The sequence below is a fragment of the Camarhynchus parvulus genome, chromosome 28, assembly GCF_901933205.1.
Source record: "Camarhynchus parvulus chromosome 28, STF_HiC, whole genome shotgun sequence".
Classification (NCBI taxonomy): domain Eukaryota; kingdom Metazoa; phylum Chordata; class Aves; order Passeriformes; family Thraupidae; genus Camarhynchus; species Camarhynchus parvulus.
This window is the reverse complement of record NC_044598.1, coordinates 641,805-665,529: the sequence shown is the minus strand read 5'-3', so window position 1 is coordinate 665,529 and position 23,725 is coordinate 641,805. Positions and strand designations below refer to the sequence as shown.

The 23,725-nt window shown below is 56.4% G+C and overlaps 3 protein-coding genes across 3 annotated transcripts in view; 1 reads left to right on the top strand and 2 right to left on the bottom strand.

Annotated features, from left to right (window-relative positions):
• Positions 1-12,053, bottom strand: part of ELL (elongation factor for RNA polymerase II) — a 52,433-nt gene extending 40,380 nt beyond the window's left edge. Inside the window, exon 1 of the mRNA XM_030966621.1 lies at positions 11,897-12,053. Within this exon, the coding sequence (XP_030822481.1) occupies positions 11,897-12,031 (135 nt within the window). The 5' untranslated portion in view covers positions 12,032-12,053. The remainder of the gene's footprint in view (positions 1-11,896) is intronic.
• A 938-nt stretch (positions 12,054-12,991) lies between these two features.
• FKBP8 (FKBP prolyl isomerase 8) lies at positions 12,992-20,412 on the bottom strand. Its single transcript, XM_030966857.1, is given in 10 exon segments — positions 12,992-13,823; positions 14,219-14,356; positions 17,165-17,242; positions 17,326-17,498; positions 17,572-17,670; positions 17,673-17,788; positions 18,936-19,024; positions 19,251-19,420; positions 19,567-19,857; positions 20,337-20,412. Coding segments are annotated over 9 exon segments (1,227 nt in total). The 5' UTR covers positions 19,844-19,857; positions 20,337-20,412; the 3' UTR covers positions 12,992-13,736.
• KXD1 (KxDL motif containing 1) lies at positions 20,290-23,329 on the top strand. The gene is made up of 5 exons (XM_030966858.1): positions 20,290-20,542; positions 20,828-20,928; positions 21,025-21,177; positions 21,541-21,587; positions 22,859-23,329. Exons 2-5 carry the CDS (start codon positions 20,834-20,836, stop codon positions 23,089-23,091), a joined length of 528 nt encoding a protein of 175 aa, XP_030822718.1. The 5' UTR covers positions 20,290-20,542; positions 20,828-20,833; the 3' UTR covers positions 23,092-23,329.
• Positions 23,330-23,725: the final 396 nt, after the last annotated feature.

Sequence of the window (23,725 nt, the reverse complement as noted above, 5' to 3'; positions counted from 1 at the left end):
ATTTTCGTTGCTTTTCTTCTGAGAACACAAATGTGCTGTCAAACACCTGGGCTCATCTGAATAACAAGAGGAAAAATTAAAGCCCTTTATGCAAGAGAACTGCGAGTACCCAGGAGAGATCCGGGGAGGGGGGGCTGGTGAGAGGAAAGCCAGGTGATCCCATCCCTGTAAGCTGTTCACATGTCTCCCTCTCTTCTGCAGCTCCAAATTTATTTCCACCAGGCAGCTCCACGCTGGTTTTAAGCCTCATTAAGGAGCAGTATGTTGCTGGGCTGACATGTCAGATTTTTAAATGACCTTTGTACCGACAACAGCGTTACCAAGCTGCTAAGAACAGGGGGACAAAAAAAAACCAAAAAACCAAACAAGTGGTTTTCCACGATTAGGAGAGGGTACGTCGTGGCTGTTTGCATTTATCCGAGCTCCAAAAAAACTCCCACCTGTCAGGAAAGCGAGCCATAAAAAAAAAAAAAAAGAGCAATTCTCTCTGAAGGGCAACTGTGACGGCATCAGCACTGCTGGCCATTCTTAACGTGGGACTTATCACACAAGGTAAACAGGAGTGACTATCAGTTAATGAACAACACAACCCCGAGGCTGAATTTTAAAGAGCGTTTTCTCCACTGCAATCTTTTAATGAAAATACAGCAGTTCAAACCCACCGAATTTGCTTACGAAAGTCTAATTTATTTTAGGACATATTAAGACACCAGGGCTGATTCACTTGCCTATGTGCTCATAAGGTGGCTTAAACGAGCTGCTGAAACATCAGAACGATTCTTATCTTCCACAGGGCTTTACTCCTTTTCTTGCAAGAGAAAAATATAGAAAGACAATTGAGAGATCAGATTGACGAACCCGTTCAACCATCCCGGAACAGATCTCGCCTCACACTGCTGAGCCCAGGAAAACAAGCCTGGACCAGTTCTGTTTTTCCTTGTGCCCAGCTATATCCTATTGACACTCGGAGGGAAGAGTAATTACTAGTCTGAGAAAGTTCTGCTGAAGATGATCTCCAGATGTTCCTCACAGCGCTGCTGGTAGAGGCTGCGATAAAGCAAAGCCAGAGGCTGGATCCTGAAGGAATCCTAGAGAAATCCCACCAGCAACACCCCACGAGCCAGAGCAACCTCAAAAAGCTAAAGCAAGATGCTCAGACACAGATTCTCTTGGCCTCCAGGCAAACAGAGGTGCTCCAATGCCAGCCAGGACAGAGGGAACACAACCTGACAGACACTCGGGATTCAGCAGGGGTGTCACCCAAATTCCTGCCATCTCCACAGGCGGCAAAGCAATAAAGCACTCAAATATTCCAGGTTTTTTTCCTATCACTGAGGGAAGCTGCCCCAGAAAAATCCAGCTGAACACACTGAGCAAGAGAACCTCTCTAGATTTCCTACCATGATAGAACCTTGCGTTACATACCCTCTGCTAACAGCCTCCTCCAGCTTCCAGGGATGCTTTCTCCAGGAGAAAAGCGAAGGCAGCTGCCTGAAGAAGTTAAATTAGGTGCTGCCTTTACTTCAGTAAGAAGCACAGAACCTGCACTGTTTCAGCTACCTCTGTATTTGCACTGCCAGGCTGGTCAGAAACAAACCTGCTCCAAAAATAAAGCGACAAACAGTAAAAGAAAGAACACACTCTTCTCAACTGGCAAAAATCTACCTAAAAAATAAGTCAGATGTTTCTTTGCTCTCCACAAGGACACCTGAGAAAGTTCAGGTTACAACGAATTCCAAAAATAAACATGAAAAATTTTCAGATAAGAAGAGGAAAAACATACCAGGGCTGCTGACCAAACAGGGAGCGACCACAGTGACACGAAAAGACTCCCCAGGTCTGAGCCCAACAACCCTCAGAGAATTCAGACATTCAGACAGAGAATCTCTCTTGCCTGACAGAGGCAGCTCAGCCAATTCACACATGCAAAAGAAGTGGTGTGGCCACTGAGCCGGCACTTAATTGTCTGACCAGAATTTTTGGTCTAAATTTAACAATCCAGGCAAGTCATAGTTAGCTGGAACGTTTTGCTCTCTTAGCCCATCTGAGTTAGGGTAAATGTGTTTCTTCCTGCTGTCAGCGATAGTAAATTTAGTCTTAATGACAAGTAAAAGGTCTTTAGATGCAGTTAAATGGCTTTAATTGTATGAGAGAGCTCAAACTTGCAGCCCAATGCAGGCAGCACCCACATTAGGTACAGCTCCAAATGCTTGCAGGAAGGTTGTGGAAACATGCCTGGAACTATAACATCAAACCTTCCAGGTAATAAATCTATTTCTTCTCCCCCTTCACGTTAAGAAACCCCAAAGTGCTCTAGATTTTAATGCATTAAGAACAAAGTCCGTAATTCATGAGCAGAAAAATGTTTGCTGTTGGTTTTAATCACCACCACGTTCCATGTCAACCCCAGTGCCCGTTCCAAACACATCCAAGATATCCCATTTACGTCCCTAAAGGTTAAATATGTTTTACTTCATCCATTACTGCCTCCCTTTTCCCATTTCCACATTTGCAAAGATGAAACACGAAGCCGCTTCCTGAGCAGAGCTGGGTGTTTTGGGACTCTCCACCAGCTCCAGGACTCCAGGCTGGGAGAACTGGTTTGTGGCAATGCTCCTCTGGAAAACCAGCCTTTATTCCTGGAATAAAAACAAGGACTGGCAGCTGTGACATGCGTCAGGAACACGGGAGCTTTCAGATGCTTAGCCACCTCAGTGGCATTAGGGAATGAAGACCTGAACGAGGCAGGGAGCATTTGGGATTTGCAGCAGGACAAGCAGCAGCAGCTCCCCACAAAACACTCAGATAACCAAAGGTTCTTTTTAGTCTTGATTAAATGAGAGAAGGAAGCAGAGCTCGTGGCCAGGACCACCGGGCTGCCATCAAAACACAGCTGCCCTGCAAGGACACGGGGTGGGAACAGCGAGCAAGGTCACAGCCACGGGTGTCACTGAAAGCACTTTTCAAAAGAAATTGGTCGCAGAGCTCCTACGCACTTCTTAAGGGACTATTTATGGGAGCAGAAGTTGTTCTTAATTCTGCAAGAAGCAGAAGCAGAGGTCACCATTGGGGCTCCGGCAGCTCTGAGGGTTGAACATCCCTGGCTGGGGGAACAGGTGCTGCCAGGCTTTTCAAAAATCTATTTTAATGCCACAGGAACTCTGGTTTCAGAGCAAAGTCCTGCTCAGCACTGTCTGCAGTCAGCAGGATCTGCCTGAGACGCCGCTGAAGGAAATGAAGACACCCTGTGACAGAGGCTCCGACCTTCCCAGCTCCGTCATTTTACAGCAGTTTCGCTCTGAATCACGAATTTCCGCCTCCGTTTGGGGCCGGCTGCCGGAGCCCCACAAAAGTCAGCGAGTTAATGAGCTGCTGTCACCTAATCAGGGCGGCCACACCGTCCCTCTGGCAAGTGGCAGACGCACAGGGAGCACTTCAAAGGCTCTGAAACTCTCCCTGGGAGCGAGGGCTGCTCCCTTCCCCAGCATCCTGGTGGCAAGGTGAGCCCAGCCAGAGCCGGCTCGCTGGCCTTATAAGGCTTCCAAGGCACAATTTCCGCTTGCCCAAGCTCAGGCAGGGTGGAAAAATTTGCTTCCTTGCTACTCCGCCCATGCCGGGCTCCAAAAAGCATCCACTGAATGCTGGATGGGGAAGGAATGGAAGAATTTACACTGCTCAGCTCCCTGGAAGAGGTGAAGCCACGGCTCTGGCAGCACCCTGGGGCACCTCAAACACCGGGGGAGCAGAGAGAACTTGGAACCACTGCTTTTATTCTCTGCATTCCCTGCGAAAAATTCTCATTTTCCTTGCTATTCAGCTGCACTTAAGCCTTTCACTTTGATGGCAGCAAGCTTTACAGGTTAACAAGGAGTTGGGAACATTATTTCCTTTCACTAATTTAGCCATAATACACTTTATTATATACCAGGAGGAGAAAACAGCCCTGGCTGAGGGCTCCACACTGTTTTCTGCACAAGTCAGTATTACTGTGAACAATTCTGAAGCCACTTCTACCTCCTGGTCACAGTGAGGTCCATGTTATCCAGGTCTGGTGCCATTATCAACTTCTCTGAGCATCACAAACAGACCAACCCTCCTATTCACTAAACGAACACAGCCACATCCATCATCCTCAATATCCACCAGTGCTGGCAAAAAACGAAGCCCAGTTCACGCAGGCAATTAAAAATCTGCTTAATTTTCAATAAATGCTCTCCTTCTGTGGATTATAAAGTTGTTTTTTACTAAAAACTTCTGCACCAGTCACTTTTTTTCCCCAGCCTTGCTGGTCTGTATCAAGCTCATCCCTTTTTTCACAGCAGATTTCTCTCGGTGCAAGAAGCAGAGATTTATCTGCAGCCATCAGTGGTTTGTCCTTGCTCTCACCTGCTGGTCACCAAATGGCAGAACCCAGCTCATCCACACACAGATTTTCTCAAAAGACAGAAAAATGGTGACAAAGGAGCTTATAAAACCAAGTTTTACCCATTCCCTTGTTGCCTTCTTTTCTGGGGACTGGGAAAGGCAGAAACACAGCCCGTTTGATTTTCTCATAGAAACCAGGAGCCAAAACCAACTGAAATCAGCGCCGGAGCTGGAAAGGTACAACAAAACTCACACAAACATCAAGTCTAGACACTGAAATGTGGAAATATGATTCAAATAACCACAACTGGCACATAACACACTGATTGCAGCCCATCGCAGAATGGGCCTCAGTGGGGAGGAATATAGAAGGAAGATTAAATTAGTTCTTCCACCTCAGTCGTAGAAAATATGGATCCTGTGGGCACAGTGATATGGATTGAGCCGGAGTTTCTTCCGTCCTGCTGGGATTTTTGTTAGGATTTTAAGTAACACACATCTGCTCTTGCTAAGTAACAACAATCAGCTTAAAATGTCATATAGAATCACAGAATGGTTTGGGTTAGAAAAAAAAATAAAAATCACTAAATCCAGTTTATTCCACCCCATGCCAGGAGCAGGGACACCTTCTACTATCCCAGCTTGCTCCAAGCTGGCCTGGGACACTTCCAGGGCTGGGGCAGCCCCAGTTCCTCCAGACCTGCTCCTGTCTCCCCATCACTGATCCCACCATGAACCTGCCCCAGCTGCCACATGGCTGCTCTTATCAAAGCATGGCTGAACTCATATATGCTCAAAATACAGAGCCAAGTAGCCAAGAGGATGTTTGTGCTGATGAAATCTAAATACTGCAGAGATTTAGGCAATTGGTTGCTCTCAGGAAGTTTTGTGGTACCTGCTGAACTGCATCACGTGTGGACACGAACCTCGAGGACAAAGTCTGAGTCTACCATTAAACCCAACAGCACAGAATGGAGCCCAAAAGGAGAAATAACTCAGCTTTCCACAAAAATCTGCACTGAAGTGATCTCTCCTGCATAAAAGCCTGCACAGAGGGAGAGCAGAGGGTTAACCCTGGACCAGAGCAGGGAAGACTCCAGGTGGGTGGAGGTGGGCAGCTCAGTCAAGCCCTGCTCACCAGTGCTGACCTCTTTTTGAGTTTAACAAATGCTGGTTTCTTTAAATTAGAAAAAGGCACTAGTCCAATGTAAAGAAAGGAGAGACCAAGTGCACGGAGCTGTGTTTTTTCTAGACTGTAATGCAAAAAGGATTGGATTTTGGGAAGTCTGCTCTCCCACTGCAGCAGGGATATACAGAGCACTCAGCAAACCGACTGCTGAGGGGTTTAGCATGCTCTTTAATATATAAATGCTTGGAAAAAACCCCAAACCCACCAAAATCCCCAGTCAGAAGGCAATACCAGATTACCAGGGTGTGCAGAAGTTGCCATATGTACATGGGATGTTTCTAAGCAAAACATGAGCTACTCCAGAAAACTCTTATCAGCAAATCCAACCTCCTTTCCTGGATAATTCATCTAGGTCAGGCTAAGGCACGCTGAACACCAAAGCCCAGTTTTGGTGATGCCTCCTCTGTATCCAGCCTGGATGAAATATTAGCATAGTTCACGTTATCAGCATGTCTTTTCACGAGCATTGAGTTCACTGCAGATAATGGTTCCTCCAGAAACAGCATTAACCTTAATTATTCAGAGGTAACTCTATCCCAGCCTTCCTGATGTTGTGATGCTGAGGGAGCTTTCCCCTCCCTCCCAACTCCTCCTTCCCAAAAACCCAAACAAATCCAGGATGTGACACCAAGTGAGGGTACCCAGCACAGGATCCCAGACACAGGCTATCCCTTCAAAGTCTACCTAAACCCGTGCAGCCACTCCATCCATTCAAACGCATTCTCCTGTGCATTAGCAGCAAAACCACTAAGTCAGCCAAAACGTATTCTTCTCCCATGGATTAGCTGGCACAAATTAGTACGGGAGTGACGCATGCAGTCTGTCCCTTCCCATTTTTCAACATGCACAAACACCAGGGATTTGGAGACGCTTCACAAGTTTCTGCTTACAAGTTACAGGCAGAGTTGAAATGGTCTGAAACGTGCAAATCGTACGGGAGATAACACGGCCATTTACCAAGGAAACCTCAAATGCTCCCTCCGACAAAAGCTGCCCTCCCTCCCTCCCTGGGCGGCGATAAAGGCGCTGCTGCTGCCCCGGCAGAGCCAGCACCACGCAAGGGAACTGCTTCAACAGCCACCACCAGCCCTGTGCCAAGCTGCACCAGGACAAAAACCAACTGAACAGGACACAGCACTCCACACGGGCTCAGAAAAGCCCTGGTGTTGGAGGATCACTCTGAGCTGACCAGCAGCAGCCACTCCACGGTCCTTGGGAGACACATTGTTCTGAAGAGACTTCTGTGCTTCAGACAGAAGTTAAAAAGGTATTATAATAGCTTTTCTTTCTGCTGGTTAAGTGGAGAGAGAAATCAGAATATGCTGAAAAAGAGAAAGGGTTTAATTTTGCTGGGTAAGGAACAGAATCACCACATCCAGCTGCCATTGATACAACAGATGAAATATCCCACTTGAATTTAAAAAAGAGCAACCTAGCCCCATATAAATAACATAAAGGGTTAATCTTCTAGCTTGTTTCCCCCTGTATTGCCAGAGAGCAAAAATTATTAATTCAAATTCAACCTCTCCAATTAATGGTAGGGTATGTTTTGCTGATAAAAAGCAGATCATGTTTGATAAAATAAAAAAAAAAGCAAGCCCCATCAGTCACAAGGATTCTGTCACAAACTTTCTGTTTTCCTTTGGCACATCACCAATTAGACCTAGTTCTTTAGTCTGCTACCACCAGTATAAAAAAAAAGCATAATGGGTTTATAATTTGCCACCAAATCCCATAGCAACTGTACGTCACTTTAGATGTAAATTACAGACAATTCCTTCCAATGCCGTTGGAAAACTATAGAGATGAATCTATAATTTGAGCAGATCCAAATGCTATATGGTTGAGAGAAAAAGCTTCCCTAAATAATTGAAAGGAAACTGCCACGGGCCAAAACATTCCTCGTGCACAATGTTCAGTGTCTCTTTGTCCCCTTGCTTGCAATGGGAGGTGCCACATTCAGGTCAACGTGAAGAACACTGAGCAGGAGTTGAGCAGTTCAGGGTGTTCTGCAGATCCTGTCCCATTTTTGCTGATGAGCCGTACGTGTGCCATGAGCTTCCTCTCCAGCCTCCTGTGATTCACTCAGCCATGTCACCGACTCACGCTCCCGATGTCGTAAGAGCCTCAATTTTGACGGACTACGGCATCAGTGAATTAATAGGACAGGAAAAAACAGGTTACAGGGAAGGAGGAATGATGCAAAAAGCTCTGAGATAATTCAATGAATTTTGATTGGAAAGGCGGATTGTTCTTCTCCTCCTGACACCTGCAAGCAGCTTTCAATTCTCAAGTCAGCATGAATACGCATTACCCTAAAGACCCTGTAATGACAGCACAGCCTTCATTTTGTGTTTCGTGCTTTGAACACAGCAAGATGAAGGAATCTCCACAACCTGCTCCAAAAGCCAAGGCTGGAAAGTTATTTCAATAAATAGCAACTCCAAGGGGTCGGGTTAACCCTCATTTCTGAGGGATTGTTTCTCTCACTGTTGGTTTTAGGGCAGCACGGGGAAGATGATTTGGGGAGCCACATCTATCGGACCACAGTCCCAAAATTCAGCTGGGTGAGCACAGAGACAACGTGCTTTGGTTATCTCAGCTTAGTCCCCAATAAATATTTGTGCATCTGCCAAAGTTCACCAGTGAATCAACCGGTGGCTGCAGTTCAAAACGCTCTGGGGTAGCAGGAGCAGAGAGGGAGCAGGACGTGCTGCTCAGCTCCATCACCAAGGGATGCTACAACCTTCTCTAAACCCTCCTACAACCACCAGGAAGGCAGGAGCAGAGTTCAGCCATTGTTAGCACAACACAAAGTGACAGGGAAAGGTGTGCAACTGCATCACGTTGCCTGTAATCAAAGAGCCACCCCTCAACCACAGAGAGGTTTACAGAAATACGTGGAAGTTGGGAAATTCCCAGGTAAGGGTTCCAGGAACAGCCCTAGCACTGTTTGTGCGCCATCAGCACCTTCACTGCAAGGGAGACTGAGCCACTGCCAAGGGACACTCAGGTCTGCCATGTGGCATCTGAATCAGGCAGGAAGATGGGACTTACCCAGGATGCTGCTAAAAAAACAATGTGAAAAATAACAGGATGAATGATAACTAAGGGAATTAGGTGAGGATGGTAAAATATCTCCCCACCGAGGACAGGAATGAAAGAGGAAAGCAAGGCACGGGCGTGAGGAGCTCCCTTCTACCTTGACAGGGGCAGGAACAGAGTTGGGGCCACACAAGAAGTGATGGGAAAAGTCACAGAATCATCCCATCCCAGATGGTTTGGGTCAGAAAGGCCTCGAAGACCACCCAGCTCCACCCCCTTGCCATGGGCAGGAACGCCTTCCACCAGACCAGGTTGCTCCAAGCCCCATCCAAGCTGGCCTCGGCCATGCCCTGCCTTTTTGGGGGGAGTGGCAATGCCTAACCACGTACACACCCCCAAAAGGAAGGCAGCAAACTGCAGGCTGCTCTAGAATTACACTCCCTGGAGAACCCAGAGTTGTTTTAGGTGAGCACACCAGACTGGCTCCATTTCACCAGTGGACAAACCAACTTGGGACACGCTTCCCACTGCTCAGCCCTCTGAGCTCAGTAGCCAGAGCTCTCAGTTTCACAACTGTGGGGAAACAGTTTCAGGGGCAGCAAGTTTCACAAGGAGCAGTTGGGTGACATCTCACTGTGTCCCTTGTGAAGCCAGCGCTAATTCTCTTTTTAAGGCTCTTATTTCTTTCAGGTGAGCTACCCAAAAACCCTTCCCAGGATGAGAAGCCAGCGGCCCTGTGAGCTGGAGCTCCTCATCCTCTGTACCTGACACAGGAACACAAGAGTTGGTGATCAGTACCTCAGAATCACAGAATGCTTTGGGCTGGGAGGGACCTTAAAGCTCAACCTGTTTTAAACCCTTTTCCATGAGCAGGAACACCTTCCACTAGACCAGGCTGCTCCAAACCCTCTCCAGAATTTGGATCCCTGACCGTTTTCTTCCCTAGGACGCAGACAATTCAGCAGAAGCGCAAGAGCACAGCTCAGCAGAGGCCCAACAAGACAAATATCTGTTTCTCCACAGCCCTGCTGCCTGATCCACACATGGTGCAGCTCCACACCAAGCCTGCAACTGCTCTGGCACCAGGGACACTCCAAACAAATGGCAGCTCGCCCGGCTGGGTGATCATTTTTGGATTATGTAATCCCAATACATTATTATTAGCCCAAGAACAAACTCAAGCAAGGAACTGAAGACATTTCCCTGCCCGTGCTGGCAGAGGGACAGAGCCTTGTCGCAGGAATGGCACGGACGTGCTCCCCCGGTGTCCCAAACAGGTCAGACTGCACACGTTGGGCTCCAGGTAACACAAAGAGCAGGATTGGATTCCAGGCCATTATCCATATTACACAACGCTGCCGTCAGTTCCACCACGTTTCAAACCAAACCCAGCAGAAGGAGCCTGAGCAAATTTTTTCCATTGAGCTGCTGCAGCCCAAAATTAAAGCGGAGCTGGAGTGGACAAACAGAAGCTGCAAAGGTGTGTTGGGGGTGGCTCCTGGCAGGGCTGGGCCCGGAGCTTCCGAGGAAGCCCAGACCTTCACCAAGCTGGGGAAACTGTTTATAGAACCCATGCAGAATGAGCATATGTGTTTAATAGCCCACTAATTGTTGCGTTATTCACTACACAAACAAGCAGCTCTTCTGCCCTTATCCCTTCCTGCCCAGTTAATCACCAGGAGCCTCTGACTATTTCTCTTTTGGGTGGCGGTGAAGGAAGCAAAGTTCATTAGTGGCCGTTGGCCACCAAACAATCCTGAGCCCAGACTTCATTTAGAAAATAAACACCACTATTCATGTGTGACATGGACTGGGAATAGCTTCCCAAAATATTTAACGCAGCTGCCTGTAGTCTTCCTACTCTCCCTGCCCCAAAATAAAAGGCTTTCCCAATATACAGGAAAGAATTATTTGGATTATTTGTTTCATTTTTCAGAGAGAAAAAAGCTAACAATTCAGTCTACCCAAGTCACTCTTATTCCTCCTGACTTCTCATAATGCTGATAAACACTCATTAAAATATAAGTTGATAAACCCTGGTACAGTCATTACCTTCGTCCTCATACAGATTGCCCAATTCAGTGATGTGATGTAACCAACACCCTAAATTAAAAATAGTGTTGTGACAACATATGGTTTATCCTACAGAAGCTGGCAGGCAGGACGCTCCTAATGACAAACGGGTTTAGGCTCCCAGCTTCCCCCAGCAAGGTGAGGAGACAGAAATGCTCATCGCAGGATCAGAGGCGGAAAGAAAAAATACAATAAAAATAAAATTACACTAAAAAAATGACAGTTTTGAACCCCTCTCCGGTCCATCCCAACACCAGCTGCCGAGCTTTGCCATTATTCTCTATTTACATGACTAAGAAGCTCTCTGGATGCATTTCAAGGAAACGGCACGGAAAAGACAATCTGGAAATTTCAAAATACGGTCTGAACGTGCCTCCCCGCCCCGCTCCCGGGAGGGGAGCACCGAGCCGGCGGGGGATGAACAACCGGGAGTACCGGGGAGGGGACAGCGATGGAGGGACCCCCCAGTCCGGGATGGCAGCACCGGGGATGGACCCGCCGCCCCCCCCCGGCTTTGCAAACCCACGTCACGTTCACCGGGGAAACGGGGGGGGCACCGACGTCCCTTGGCCCCCCTCCCCAGACACTCACGGGGACTGACGGCAGCTTCTCGTCACCTCCTGGGGGGGGGCACCGAGCGCCCACCCCCGCACCGGGACCGCGGGGCCCCTGTCACCCAGCCGGGGGTGGGGAGCACACCGGGGGTCCCCGCTCGCCCACCGGGGCGGTGGCACACGGGGGTGCCCCCAGCAATCACCGGGGCGGGCAAGGGGAGGCACCGACACCTCCCGGTGGCCCCGCGGGCACTCGGCGGAGGATCGCGACCCCTCCCCGGTCACTCACCGGGGGGCCCAGAGGGACCCCGCAAACACTGCCGGGGATGAGGAACACACCGGGGTGCTCCGGGGCGTTACCGGGAGGGGCACCGCGGCTCCCCTCCGGTGTCCCGCAGGCACCTGGCACCAGGATCGCCCCCCCATTCCCGGTTCTCCGGTCACTCACGGACGGGGGGGGGGGCGGGAGCCTCCGCACCCCCTCAGCCCCCCACCAGGGAGTCCCCCCGCCCCGGGCCACACACCCACGCCACGAGGAGCTCCCCCCTCTCACCTCCCCTCACATCCCCGCCGGTGCCGCCCGCAGGGCTCCGTCCGGGGGCCTCGTGGCGGCCGCCCGCTCGCCCTCGGCGGGGCCGTGCCCGCCACCCCACGCCCGCCAGCCCCGTACCTTACAGGCCTGGTAGCTCTCGAAGGCGCGTAGGGCGCTCTCCGTGAGCTTGACGTGGAAGACGGAGACGCGGGTGCCGCGGCCGAGGCGGCCGCAGGACAGCCCGTACCCGCGCTCCGCCTGCAGCGCCGCCATCTTGGGACCGTCTCCCCCTCCGCGCCTGGGCCGCCGGGGCCGCCCGCCGCCGACACGCCCCTCCTTATGAATTATTCATGTGCGCCTCTCTGCCGGCCACGCCCACGCGGGGCGCCTGTTGCTGGGGCGAGGAGGTGGGCAGCGGGCGCGCCGATTGGCTGGATGATGCCAGGCGCCGCGCCGGATTGGCCCGTAGGGAGGGGAGGCGGGGATATGTAAATAAGGGCGCGGGGCATGCTGGGGAGGGTGGTCTGGTGCAGCCGGGGAGCGCTGCGGGAGCGTGGGGAGGGGGCGGCGGGTGGGGAACCCCCGGTAATGAACCGCCGGTAATGAACGGCCTGACCCACCCCGGGCATTTAACCCTCCGGGTGGGAACTCCCTGCAACCCCTTGCCATCGATTCCCCGGGCATGAGCCCCCCAGGTGTGAGCCCCCCAGACATGAACCGTCTGGATCCCCGGGTGTGAGCCCCCCGGCCATGAACCCTCTGGATCTCAGGTGTGAGCCCCCCAGACATGAACCGTCTGGATCTCAGGTGTGAGCCCCCCAGGCGTGAACCCTCTGGATCCCCACGTGTGAGCCCCCCAGGCATGAACCGTCTGGATCCCCGGGTGTGAGCCCCCCAGGCATGAACCCTCTGGATCCCCGGGTGTGAGCCCCCCAGGCATGAACCCTCTGGATCTCAGGTGTGAGCCCCCCAGGCGTGAACCCTCTGGATCCCCAGGTGTGAGCCCCCCGGCCATGACTCTCCGTGGTGGGCACCCCCTGTACTCCCCCAGGCATGAATCCCCCAGCCCCGCAGACCTCCCCAGCCATGAGCCCCCCGGCACGGACCCCCTGACGCCCAGGTAGGTTCCAGGCTGCCTCCAGGGCTGATTTCGGTGTGCCAGGCTCCCCCCTGAGCATTGCCCCCCCCACAGACTCCATGTGTCCCCATGTGTGGCAATAAACAGGCCGGAAAGTGAAGGAATTGTCCTTTATTTGGGAAGTTCACAGTCAGTTTGGGGTGCAAGGACAGTGCTACAACCCCCCATCATGAGCAGAGCTGAGGCTGGGCAGGCGCTGGGGGGGCTGCAGGGCAGGGAGGGACCCCCGACGGGCTTGGTCCCCGGGGAAGACAGCCTGGACAGGGGGTCTGCAGCGCTCCCCTCCTCCATCCCTCCCACCGCGGGTTTCTTTGGCTTCCTTTGGACATTGCACGCTCCAGGGATGTGCAGAGGAGGGCAGCGGGCACCTCCAGGAGGGCTGAGTCCCTGGGAGCCCCCAGGAATCGGGGAATGTCGCTGCATTTCCCCCTGGGCACATCCGCATCGCTTCCCACAGCTTCCTTCCCCGTGCCACCCGCTGCCCACCCTGTCCTGGCAGCAGGGATGGGCACGGCCAGGACGTACCGCTGACAGGCAGCTCCCGCTGCCCCCGACACCCTCAGGGCTGGGGGCTGAGCCCCTATTTGCCAGCAGGCTGCCCGGGGGTCCCTGCGCTGCCAGCAGCCCCCTGCCCGCCCCGAGGGTGGCACCCGCCCGTGCCAGGAGGGATGTGGGGAACGTCGGGACAGAGATCCGGCACCTCCGGCACAGAAAGCATCCGTGGAGCTGCGAGCCCGCGGGAAGGGGTGGCAGAGCCTCGGGGCAGCCCCTCGGCAGAGAGAGAGACACAGCCAGGAGCTGGCAGTGCTCCTGTGCCCAGGGGCCGCCCCGGTGCCACCCTCAGTTCCTGGCAGCGATGACCACGGACAAGGCCACGCCGCCGAGCGCGATGGCTGTCGCGCCAAAGAGCCACTTCCAGGGGATGGACTGCGGGGCAGAGCACGGGGGGGGGGACGTCAGGGGCAGTGCCCGTGGCAGGGGACACGTGCCACCCCGCCTGCCCTGCCTGCTGGACAGGGCATCCCAAAAAGGCAGCGCCGTGTGGGACAGCGTGTGCCGCCAGCTGACAGCGCTTCCCAACGGGAGCCGGGAGCAAAGTGCAGAGCGTGCAGCTGGCATGGCTGGGATCCACAGGCACACACTGCCAGGGCACAGGCTGTTATCTGCGATGTGTGTTCTGGGCACGGCTCCCGGAGCACGGCCCCTGCTCCCAGCGGGATCCTGACACTGCCCGAGCACATCCTGCTTGGGACTGGGGCTGCGTCCCTCCTGGGGGACACTGACACATCCCCTGTGGATCCCCACCCCTCCAGAGGCCTTACCCAGGGCAGTTTGTCTTTGCACTTCCTGGCGGTGCTGGCGGTGCTGGGATTCCCGAGCATCTTCCTGTACATCTCCGTCTCCACGTTCCTCTGGTCCGCGTGCTTCTTCACCAGCTTGGAGAGCTCGGCGTGGATGGTCTGCGGAGGACAGCGTGCTCTTATCAGCCCTGCGCCACCCCTGCCTGCCGGGGAGGGGACCTGCCACCCACAGCACGCTCCACCACCCCTGGGATGTGCAGCAACGGCTGAGGGGCTGATGAGGCCTCATCCTGCCCCACGTCCCGGCGCCATGGGGCTGCACCAGGGGACACTCTGTGGGGCCAATGCCCCTCTGTCCTTCTCGGGTGCTCAAGCCACTCCCTGCCTGGCAGCAGAGCAGGGAGCAGAGCCCAGGGCTGATGCCAGACATCAGGAAAGGGATTTTATCCTTTAATCGAGACAGGAAAGTGTCTGCTTTGAGGACAGACGTGCACCAGTCTCTCCCACTTTCTGTCGGGAAGCAGGCTGGGAAAGCGGGCTCAAAACTCAGCCTGGTGTCAGTGGGATTGCAGCAAGACCCACAGCGTGTCCACACCTGCCCTGCCAGGGCAGCAAAAGGCTCTGAGCCCCGCGTGGGGCCCACAGGCTCCCCAAAAGCAGCAGGAAGCACCAGGGAGCCGAGCAGGGCAGGGTGGCAGAAGGACGTTGTGGTGGCCCCGGTGGCACAGCCACGCTGTGCCCTCTGCTGGGGGACACATCCCGAGAACACCAGCTGGGGAAATCTGCCTCCAACACGAAAATCTGGATGTCTGGAGGACAGAACGCTCCTGCTCCGAGCTCACCAGGGCTGTCACATCAGTGTCACACAACCCTCAGCATCCCAGAGGGCTCAGAGAAGGGATGTGTGTGACAGCCTGGCGGCAGGCAGGTGGAGCCCAGCATTTCTGGAGTGTTTTCAGCACCGGTAGCCGTGGCCCCTGAGTCACCCACGCCGCCACTGGAGCCCGGGCAGCAGCTGGGGAGGGCAGTAATTTGCTGTTCTTGTGGTTCCACCGGACACGTCACTGCCGGGCATTCGGATTTTCCAGCCCTCTCCAATTAAAAGCTCCATCGGAACTGCTGGGGAGCAGCCGCCCTGCCCAGGGACGTGCCAGGGGAATGGTTCCCTGTGCTGCTCCCTCCCCACCCTGACCTCGATGGGAAAGGAAGGGTTTGGGGTCCTGCTCACCCTCCCAAGGGAGCTCACACCACCAGTGAAGGTGCTGTGGGGCCACCAAGCACCTGCTCGTGCCACATCCCCCCCGTGACCTTCAGGGAGTGGATCATGGCACAGATCCTGGTGGGCTGGTGAAATCCCCGTGAAAGAAAGGGATACACCAGATCCAGACAAGGATTAAAGCCCATCTGGAGCGCCAAGACCCCCAGGACGACCCTGTGCAGGCAACACCTCCCCGCCTCCTCCCAGTCTCGCTCCTGCTGGGGTCATTTCCTGGCACTGGTTTTTGATTTCTCCCCAGGCTCCAGTCGTGCAGCTGATCATTAACCGACAGGAAATTCCTGACCCAGAGCTCGCCCTGCCCGGGCGCTGGACCGAGCTCTGGCTGCTCCCAGCACCCGGTGATTCACTCTGGGGCTGCCCAGCGAGTTTGTGGGGACTCAGCTCTGCCCCACTTCCCCCAACCACAGCACCAACTGCCCGAGCCACCTGGGGAACCTGGGGCAGCCCGCACCCTCCCCACGGCATGGAGAGGGGCTGGCAGGGAGTCCTGTCACCCTCAGGAGCGAAGGTCACCAGGGAACCTCGCAGCGTGGAGATAAGGCTGGAGAGCAGCCCAGCCACACTCCACGTGGGGCATCGCTCCGCAGGCTCTGGGGGCTATTCCCATCGCTCCCCAGGCTCTGGGGGCTATTGCCATCGCTCCCCAGGCTCTGGGGGCTATTGCCATCGCTCCCCAGGCTCTGGGGGCTATTCTCATCGCTCCCCAGGCTCTGGGGGCTATTCCCATCATTCCCCAGGCTCTGGGGGCTATTCCCATCGCTCCCCAGGCTCTGGGGGCTATTCCCATCGCTCCCCAGGCTCTGGGGGCTATTCTCATCGCTCCCCAGGCTCTGGGGGCTATTCTCATCATTCCCCAGGCTCTGGGGGCTATTCTCATCACTCCCCAGGCTCTGGGGGCTATTCCTATCGCTCCCCAGGCTCTGGGGGCTATTCTCATCGCTCCCCAGGCTCTGGGGGCTATTCTCATCATTCCCCAGGCTCTGGGGGCTATTGCCATCACTCCCCAGGCTCTGGGGGCTATTCCCATCACTCCCCAGGCTCTGGGGGCTATTCCCATCGCTCCCCAGGCTCTGGGGGCTATTCTCATAATTCCCCAGGCTCTGGGGGCTATTCCTATCATTCCCCAGGCTCTGGGGGCTATTGCCATCGCTCCCCAGGCTCTGGGGGCTATTCCCATCACTCCCCAGGCTCTGGGGGCTATTCTCATCATTCCCCAGGCTCTGGGGGCTATTCCTATCATTCCCCAGGCTCTGGGGGTTATTGCCATCACTCCCCAGGCTCTGGGGGCTATTCTCATCGCTCCCCAGGCTCTGGGGGCTATTCTCATCGCTCCCCAGGCTCTGGGGGCTATTCCCATCGCTCCCCAGGCTCTGGGGGCTATTCTCATCATTCCCCAGGCTCTGGGGGCTATTCCCATCACTCCCCAGGCTCTGGGGGCTATTCCCATCATTCCCCAGGCTCTGGGGGCTATTCTCATCATTCCCCAGGCTCTGGGGGCTATTCTCATCATTCCCCAGGCTCTGGGGACTATTCCCAGCCTCCCTTCATGGAGCTGGGGACAGCTCCAGGGAGTTTCAGCCTTCCAGGGGCAACACTGAGGTTTGTAGGGACAGGGACAAGAGAGAAGGAGCGCCCAGGAGACCCCCAGCTCAGCGGGATCGTGGGCAGCACACACACCTCCAGCCTACCTTGTTTGAAGGCTCCAGCTTCAAGGCTGCCTTCAGGATGGGAATGGCCTCTCTGTACTCTCCCTGCTGAGCCAGCACCTGCAGGGTGACACGGGGACGGAGCAGGGCTGAGGTCTGTCCCTCACGCCCTGCCACACCACAGAGAGGGGACCCCTCCTCACCTTCCCCTTTCGGAAGAGAGCCTTGATGTTCCCTGGCTGGTGCTCCAGCACCAGGTTACAGGACTTGAGAGCTGCCTTGAAATGGTCCAGCTTCAGCTGCGAGGCCGCCAGGTTGTTGAGACACTTCACCTTCACGTCCAGCAGCTCGGCCTCCTCATCTGGGCTGAAATCCACTGCACACCCCCCGAGGGCAGGTCACAGCAGGGCCAGGAGCCCCGGGGACCCTCCCTGGGTGGGGACAGGTACCTTTGGAGCTGGAGCCCAGGATCCTGAGGGCGATGTCGTAGGAGTTGACGGCCAGCACGTAGTCTGCCTGCTGGTAGAAGAAGTTGCCGCGCTCCCGCTGCGGTTGGCCAGCTGGATCTTCTCCTTGCCGCTGAGCAGCTCCAGGTCTGGCGCGTCCCGAGCCGCCAGCAGTTCCACCTCCAGCGTGAGGGACGCGTTGGGGGGCACGTCAGGGCTCCTGCACAAAGCCATGCCACCATTGTCAGCCCTCTGTGCATTTGGCACCGTGAAATCCAAGCTCAGAAATCCCCGATGATGCGGATCTTCCCACCCGAGGTAGGACACACTGCTCATAGCAAGCGAGGAAGTGTCAGGAGCCAGCACATCCCTCTGGCTGTCCTGAGCAGCCAAAGGGTCTCAGAGGGGTCTCTGAAACCCCCCTGCCAGGGGTTTCCACTGTCACCCCTCAGGTGCTGCTCTGTGCATTTGGCACCGTGAAATCCAAGCTCAGAAATCCCCGATGATGCGGATCTTCCCACCCGAGGTAGGACACACTGCTCATAGCAAGCGAGGAAGTGTCAGGAGCCAGCACACCCCTCTGGATTGCCAAGGCCCCTGCCAGGGGTCTCAGAGACCCTGGCACAGAGCCCACAATGCCCCTGTGGGTTTGATTACGACCCGTGCAGCAAGTTACCAACCTTAGATGAAGATCTGCAAGCCATGACAAATTAAGTGGAACGACAGTGAATTTATCACGGGGTGAAAAAGTAGATTTTGGGGTTTTTTAGAATGGGGGTTCAGGGGGCAAGATGGAGGAATCTGGGCATGTCCAGCCTTTCTCCTTCTCCTTCTTGGCCTCCATCTTCTGCTGTGATGTTGGCACTTTTAGATTGGTTTACAGCAGAAGCTCACTGTCTAACACAGGTGATGGGTGTTGAGAAGTAATTGTAAATATTGTACATGTAGTTTTTAGTATAAAAACATAACACTGACCCAGGGCAGGCAGAGTGCCTGGACTGCCTTGCTGAGCAGACCTGGGCAGGACAGGAGAAAGAATTTTATAGATAAGACACAATAAACAACCTTGAGACCGAGAAATGAACAGCCCTGACTCCTTCTTTGAGCGCAGGGCTGGGAAAAGAGACTTTCTAACATTTCTTGGGGTCACTGTGAGCAGCAGAGACCCCGACAAGGAAGCAGAGGTTGGACAGCTGGGGTGCCACCAGGTGAGAAGGGACAGCTGGGGTGTCACCAGGTGAGCAGGGCACAGCTGGGGTGCCACCAGGTGAGCAGGGCACAGCTGGGGTGCCACCAGGTGAGCAGGGCACAGCTGTCCCAGCCCTGTGTGGGACCCCCCTGCCCCAGCCGAGGCGCTGCCAGCTCACCTGCCCTGAGCTCCGTAGCAGTACTTGGCGTCTGACACGATCAGAGCCGTCTCGCCCATCTCCAGGAGCTGCACACACAGGTCCAGAGCCTGCAGGGGACAACGTGGCACCACGGAAGGGACTGTAAGGGTTCTGCAGTCCCAACCTCCTGCCACAGGCAGGAACATCCTCCACAAAACCAGACGGCTCCAAACCCCTCTAACTCCACGAGCAAGGCAGAGGGGCCACTTTGATCCATAAACCACCGACCCCAGCCCTCCCTGTGGCCCCCGAGGTGAGGTCCTGCTGCCAGGTGAGCCCCCAGCCCGTGCTCACCTGCAGGACATCGCAGTCCCCCAGCGTGAAGGTGAGGGCAGGGTCCTGCTCCACCACGGCGCCATCCTCCAGCATGGCCTTCAGGCGGATTGTCACGTCCTGGCCCTTTTGGGGACGGCTCTCCACGCCCTGGCCCGCCACCAGCGTCTTCTTCCTGAGCAAACCGTTCCCTGGGCACAGAGAAAGCGGGGGCGCATCGGGACGGCTGCGGAGGGAAAAGCCCGACTGCCCCCACCCGTGCGCGGCTCCTGCAGCCCCGGGGAAGCCCGAGAGGCCTCGGGACCGAGCCCCGCCACGGAGCAGCCTCAGCTCTCACCCAGAACATCGAGCCACTCCTCGGCGTCCCCGGCCGCGTCCCCCGCGCCCGGCGCCGGGGGCTGCGCGTCCTCCCGCGGCGGGGCCGGCGGCCGGCCCACGTCCTCCAGCGGGGGCAGCTCGCTCAGGTCATCCTCATCTTCCTCCCCTTCCTCTTCCAACACCTCGAAATCCTCCGCCGTGTCCAGCTGAGCCGCGTCCGCCGCCGCCGCCTCGCTGCCGCCGGTGCCCGCCCGGCCCGGGGAGCCGTTGCTCGGTTCCTCCCCGCTGGACGCCATGGCGGCGGAGCAACCTGGAGCGGGGAGAGAGGGCGGGGATCGGGGCTGCTCTTACCGGCACAGAGCCGGAGACCGGCGGGACCCTCCGGGAGCGGAGGATGCGCAACGGGACAGCGGAGACCGGGGAGCGCCGGGGAGGGCTGGGGCCTGGCGGGGCGGGGGTCGGTGGGATGGGGGTGGGGGGGTCTGTCCGGTGGGATCGGGGTCGGGGTCGCGGCCCCGGCCCGGTACCGTGGGGGGCGGCCCCGCGCCCCCCGCCCGCCCCACGTGACCGCCGCGCGCCCCCCGCCGCTCCCACCTGGCCCGCGAACGCGCGGGCGCAGGCCCCGCCCCCACGCTCCTATTGGTCCGGCCCCGCCCACCGCGCGACGCCATTGGGCGGGGAGCACGCTCGTCAGCCGCGCGCCCGCGGCGCCCCCGACGCCTTAAAGGGGCCGCCACCAGCGCGGCCGCCCCGGCGCGGCGGGCGGCGGCGGGGCCGGGGGCTCCGCACCGGTACCGGAGAGGCTCCGTGATGCCCGCAGGGGTCGTGACCCTCTCGCCCAGCCGCTCTCCGGGACTTCCGGCTCCGCGCGGTGACGCGGCGGGGTCGCGCCCCACGTGACTGCACACCCGGAAGCGGCGCGGAGCCGCCGCCGGTGCCGCCCCCGGTACCGCTGCCGCTCCCGTCATGTGAAGCGGCGGGACGGGCTCCCGCAGGTGCGCGGGCAGTGCTGGTGGGAGGCTCCGGGGACACCACTGCAGGCCCAGGCCGCCGTGTCCCCGAGGGAACCCGGGGCTGGCGGCGGAACCGGGGGCGGCCAGGGGATGCCCCGTTACCGGCGTGTGGGGCGGCCCTGGGAGGGGGCACGGCGGCGGGGCACCCGGTACTGGGTGCACGGCAGGGCGGGGGGGTCCCGGTATCACGGAGGGGAAGGGGAGGGTCTCCGTTACCGGCGCGGGGGGCTCCGGTGCCCCCGGCTGAGCCGCCCCGCGGTCCCGCAGGTCACGATGGAGCCCTCGGCCTCGCAGGTGTTCTGCGGGAGGGTGCTGGGCATGGTCAACGCCGAGGACGTCAACGCCATCATCCTGGCCCAGAAAAACATGTGAGTCCCGGGGGGGAGCGGCCGGTGAGAAAGCCGGTACGGGCACCGGGAACCTGCCGGGATCTTCACCGAGCTGCCCGTGCCTCCCCCGCGCAGGTTGGATCGCTTTGAGAAAACCAACGAGATGCTGCTCAACTTCAACAACCTGTCCAGCGTGCGCATGCAGCAGATGAGCGAGCGCTTCGTGCACCACACCAGGACCCTGGTGGAGATGAAGAAGGACCTGGACAGCATCTTCCGGAGGATCCGGTGGGAACTGGGCCGGGAACGGGCCCGGGGGGGCTGGGAGGGGCGAGGGGGGTGTTAGAGCGGGGCACAGGTCCGAGTTTGGGGGGCTGTGAGAAGGAAAATCTGCTGGGGAAGGGAAGAGGTGTGACCGAGTGGAGGTTGGAGCTTCGGGTTTCTGTGATCCTGCTCTGGGTGGGCTCTGCTGCTCGGGGTGGTCCCAAAACACAGAGTGTGGGGTTCAGGAGCACCCCGTGTGCTGGGGAGGGGGTGTTCTGGGGGTTCGGGGTGGGAATCCCTCAGCCTCGGGATTTGTTTGCGTTGCCCAGGGAGCCGGGGGGCAGCCCCTGAGCTCCCCACGGACTGGGATTGTTCTCTCCTCCCCAGGACGCTCAAGGGGAAGTTGGCAAAGCAGTACCCGGAGGCTTTCAGCAGTGAGTGATTCCTGACACGCGGATCTGCAGAGTCATGGAATGGTTTGGGCTGCAGGGACCTTAAATCCCACCCGGTGCCACCCCTGCCATGGCAGGGACACCTCCCGCTGTCCCCATGTCCAGCCTGGCCCTGGGCACTGCCAGGGATGCAGGAGCAGCCCCAGCTGCTCTGGGCACCCTGTGCCAGGGCCTGCCCACCCTCACAGGGAGGAATTCCTGGCCAAAATCCCATCCAGCCCTGCCCTCTGGCAGTGGGAGCCATTCCCTTGTCCTGGCACCCCACGTTCAGTTTTCCTCCTGTGGGAAGAGCCTCTTGTTCCTAAGGCATCCCTCAGGAATCACAAGTCCACGTGCTGGCCCATGGCTGCTTCCCTAAAAACCCAGAAAACTCCTTAAATCCACTTGCAAGAGTGGGCTTGGGACCCGGGGAGCGGGGGCTGGATCCTGAGTGGGGGCCTGGAACTTGCAAGAAATTCCAAACAACCCCAAATTTACACCCTGTAGGGGTTTTTTAACCCCTGCTACAACCACACCCAGGGAATCCCTCTCACCACAACCCTAACCCCTGCCTCCTCCCTCTCAGACATCCACGAGTCCCCCATCCTGGGGAACTTGCAAGAATTCCAACCAACCCCCAATTTACCCCCTGTAGGGTTTTTTAACCCCTACAAGCTGCAGTCCCACCCAGGGAATCCCTCTCACCTCTGTCACGGTGATGGTGGTCACAAGGGTGTTTGGGTGAAGGAAGAGATGGGATCTTTGACTCTATGTTTCAGAAGGCTTGATTTATTGTTTTATGATATATACATCTATTTAAACTATACTAAAAAGAAAGGAGAGTTTCTAGAAGCTGCTAGCTACCTAAGAAAAGTAAAGAATGATAAGAAACTAGCTCTCGGACTGTGTCCGAGAGATCTCAGTTCTGGATTGGCCATTAATTATAAACATCCAATCTGGGCCAAGCCAGACAGACCTGTTGCATTCCACAGCAGCAGATAACCTGTTGTTTATGCCTTGTTGCTGAACTTCTCAGCTCCAGCAGGAAAAATCCTGAAAGAGGATTTTTCATGAAAGAAATGTCTGTGACAACCACAACCCTAACCCCTGCCTCCTCCCTCTCAGACATCCACGAGTCCCCCATCCTGGGGAACTTGCAGGAATTGCAACCAACCCCCAATTTACACCCTGTAGGGGTTTTTTTAACCCCTGCTACAACCACACCCAGGGAATCCCTCTCACCACAACCCTAACCGCTGCCTCCTCCCCCTCAGACATCCACGAGTCCCCCATCCTGGAGGACGACGACGACTTCGACCCCGTCCCCAAGAGCACCACGACCACCATCGCTACCTCAGAGCAGAGCACGGAGTCCTGTGACAGCAGCCCCGGCCTCATCTCCCCCACCACCAGCCAGGAGTTTGAGGATTTATCCCAGGGCCACTACGAGGGCCCGGCCCTGAACGGACAGAGTCTCACAGACGAGGACACGGCCAACCTGGACTAGACTAGGAGCCCCGTGCTGCCCCCGCAGAACTTTCTAGCCTGTGTTTATAGCTCTGTGTCGCTCCTTTGGGGTTTTTTTTGGGGTTTTTTTTTCTCCCTCTCTTGGGAAGAGGGAAGGCAAGGCTGGGAGAAGCTGAGGGAGGAGGAAGGTGCTGCCCTTCTGCCTGGAAAGTGCCACTGAGGTGTAAAGCCGCCTTCAGGCTGGCTTCAGGGGGAATCAGTAAATCCTGGGTTGGAAATGCCTCTTGTCCTCCCTCCTTCCTGCGCTCAGGACAGCGGCTACACTTCGCCCTCCGTGTAGATGTTTTGGTGCAGAAAAGCCGTTTTTGGGGCACAGATGTTTGTGTTTTGTAAGAAACGTTGTCTCTGAGGCTCCGTGTGCCTGCCAGCTCTGCCAGGGTCTGTCCCTGCTGCTGATGGACTTGTGCTGGATGAGTTCTCCTCTGCTGGGATGAGCCAGAGCCGTGTTTCCCTTTGGTTCTCACACTCAGCCCCTCACACGGGGCTGCTGGTGGCTCCACAGGGAACAGGAGCTGTCCAGATCTCTCTTTTCCACCAGCATTGTGGTGTGGTGGAGGAACTGCTTGGCTTTGGGGTCCTGAAGGCCTGGGAGGGGATGAGAGGAGAGTGGGGCA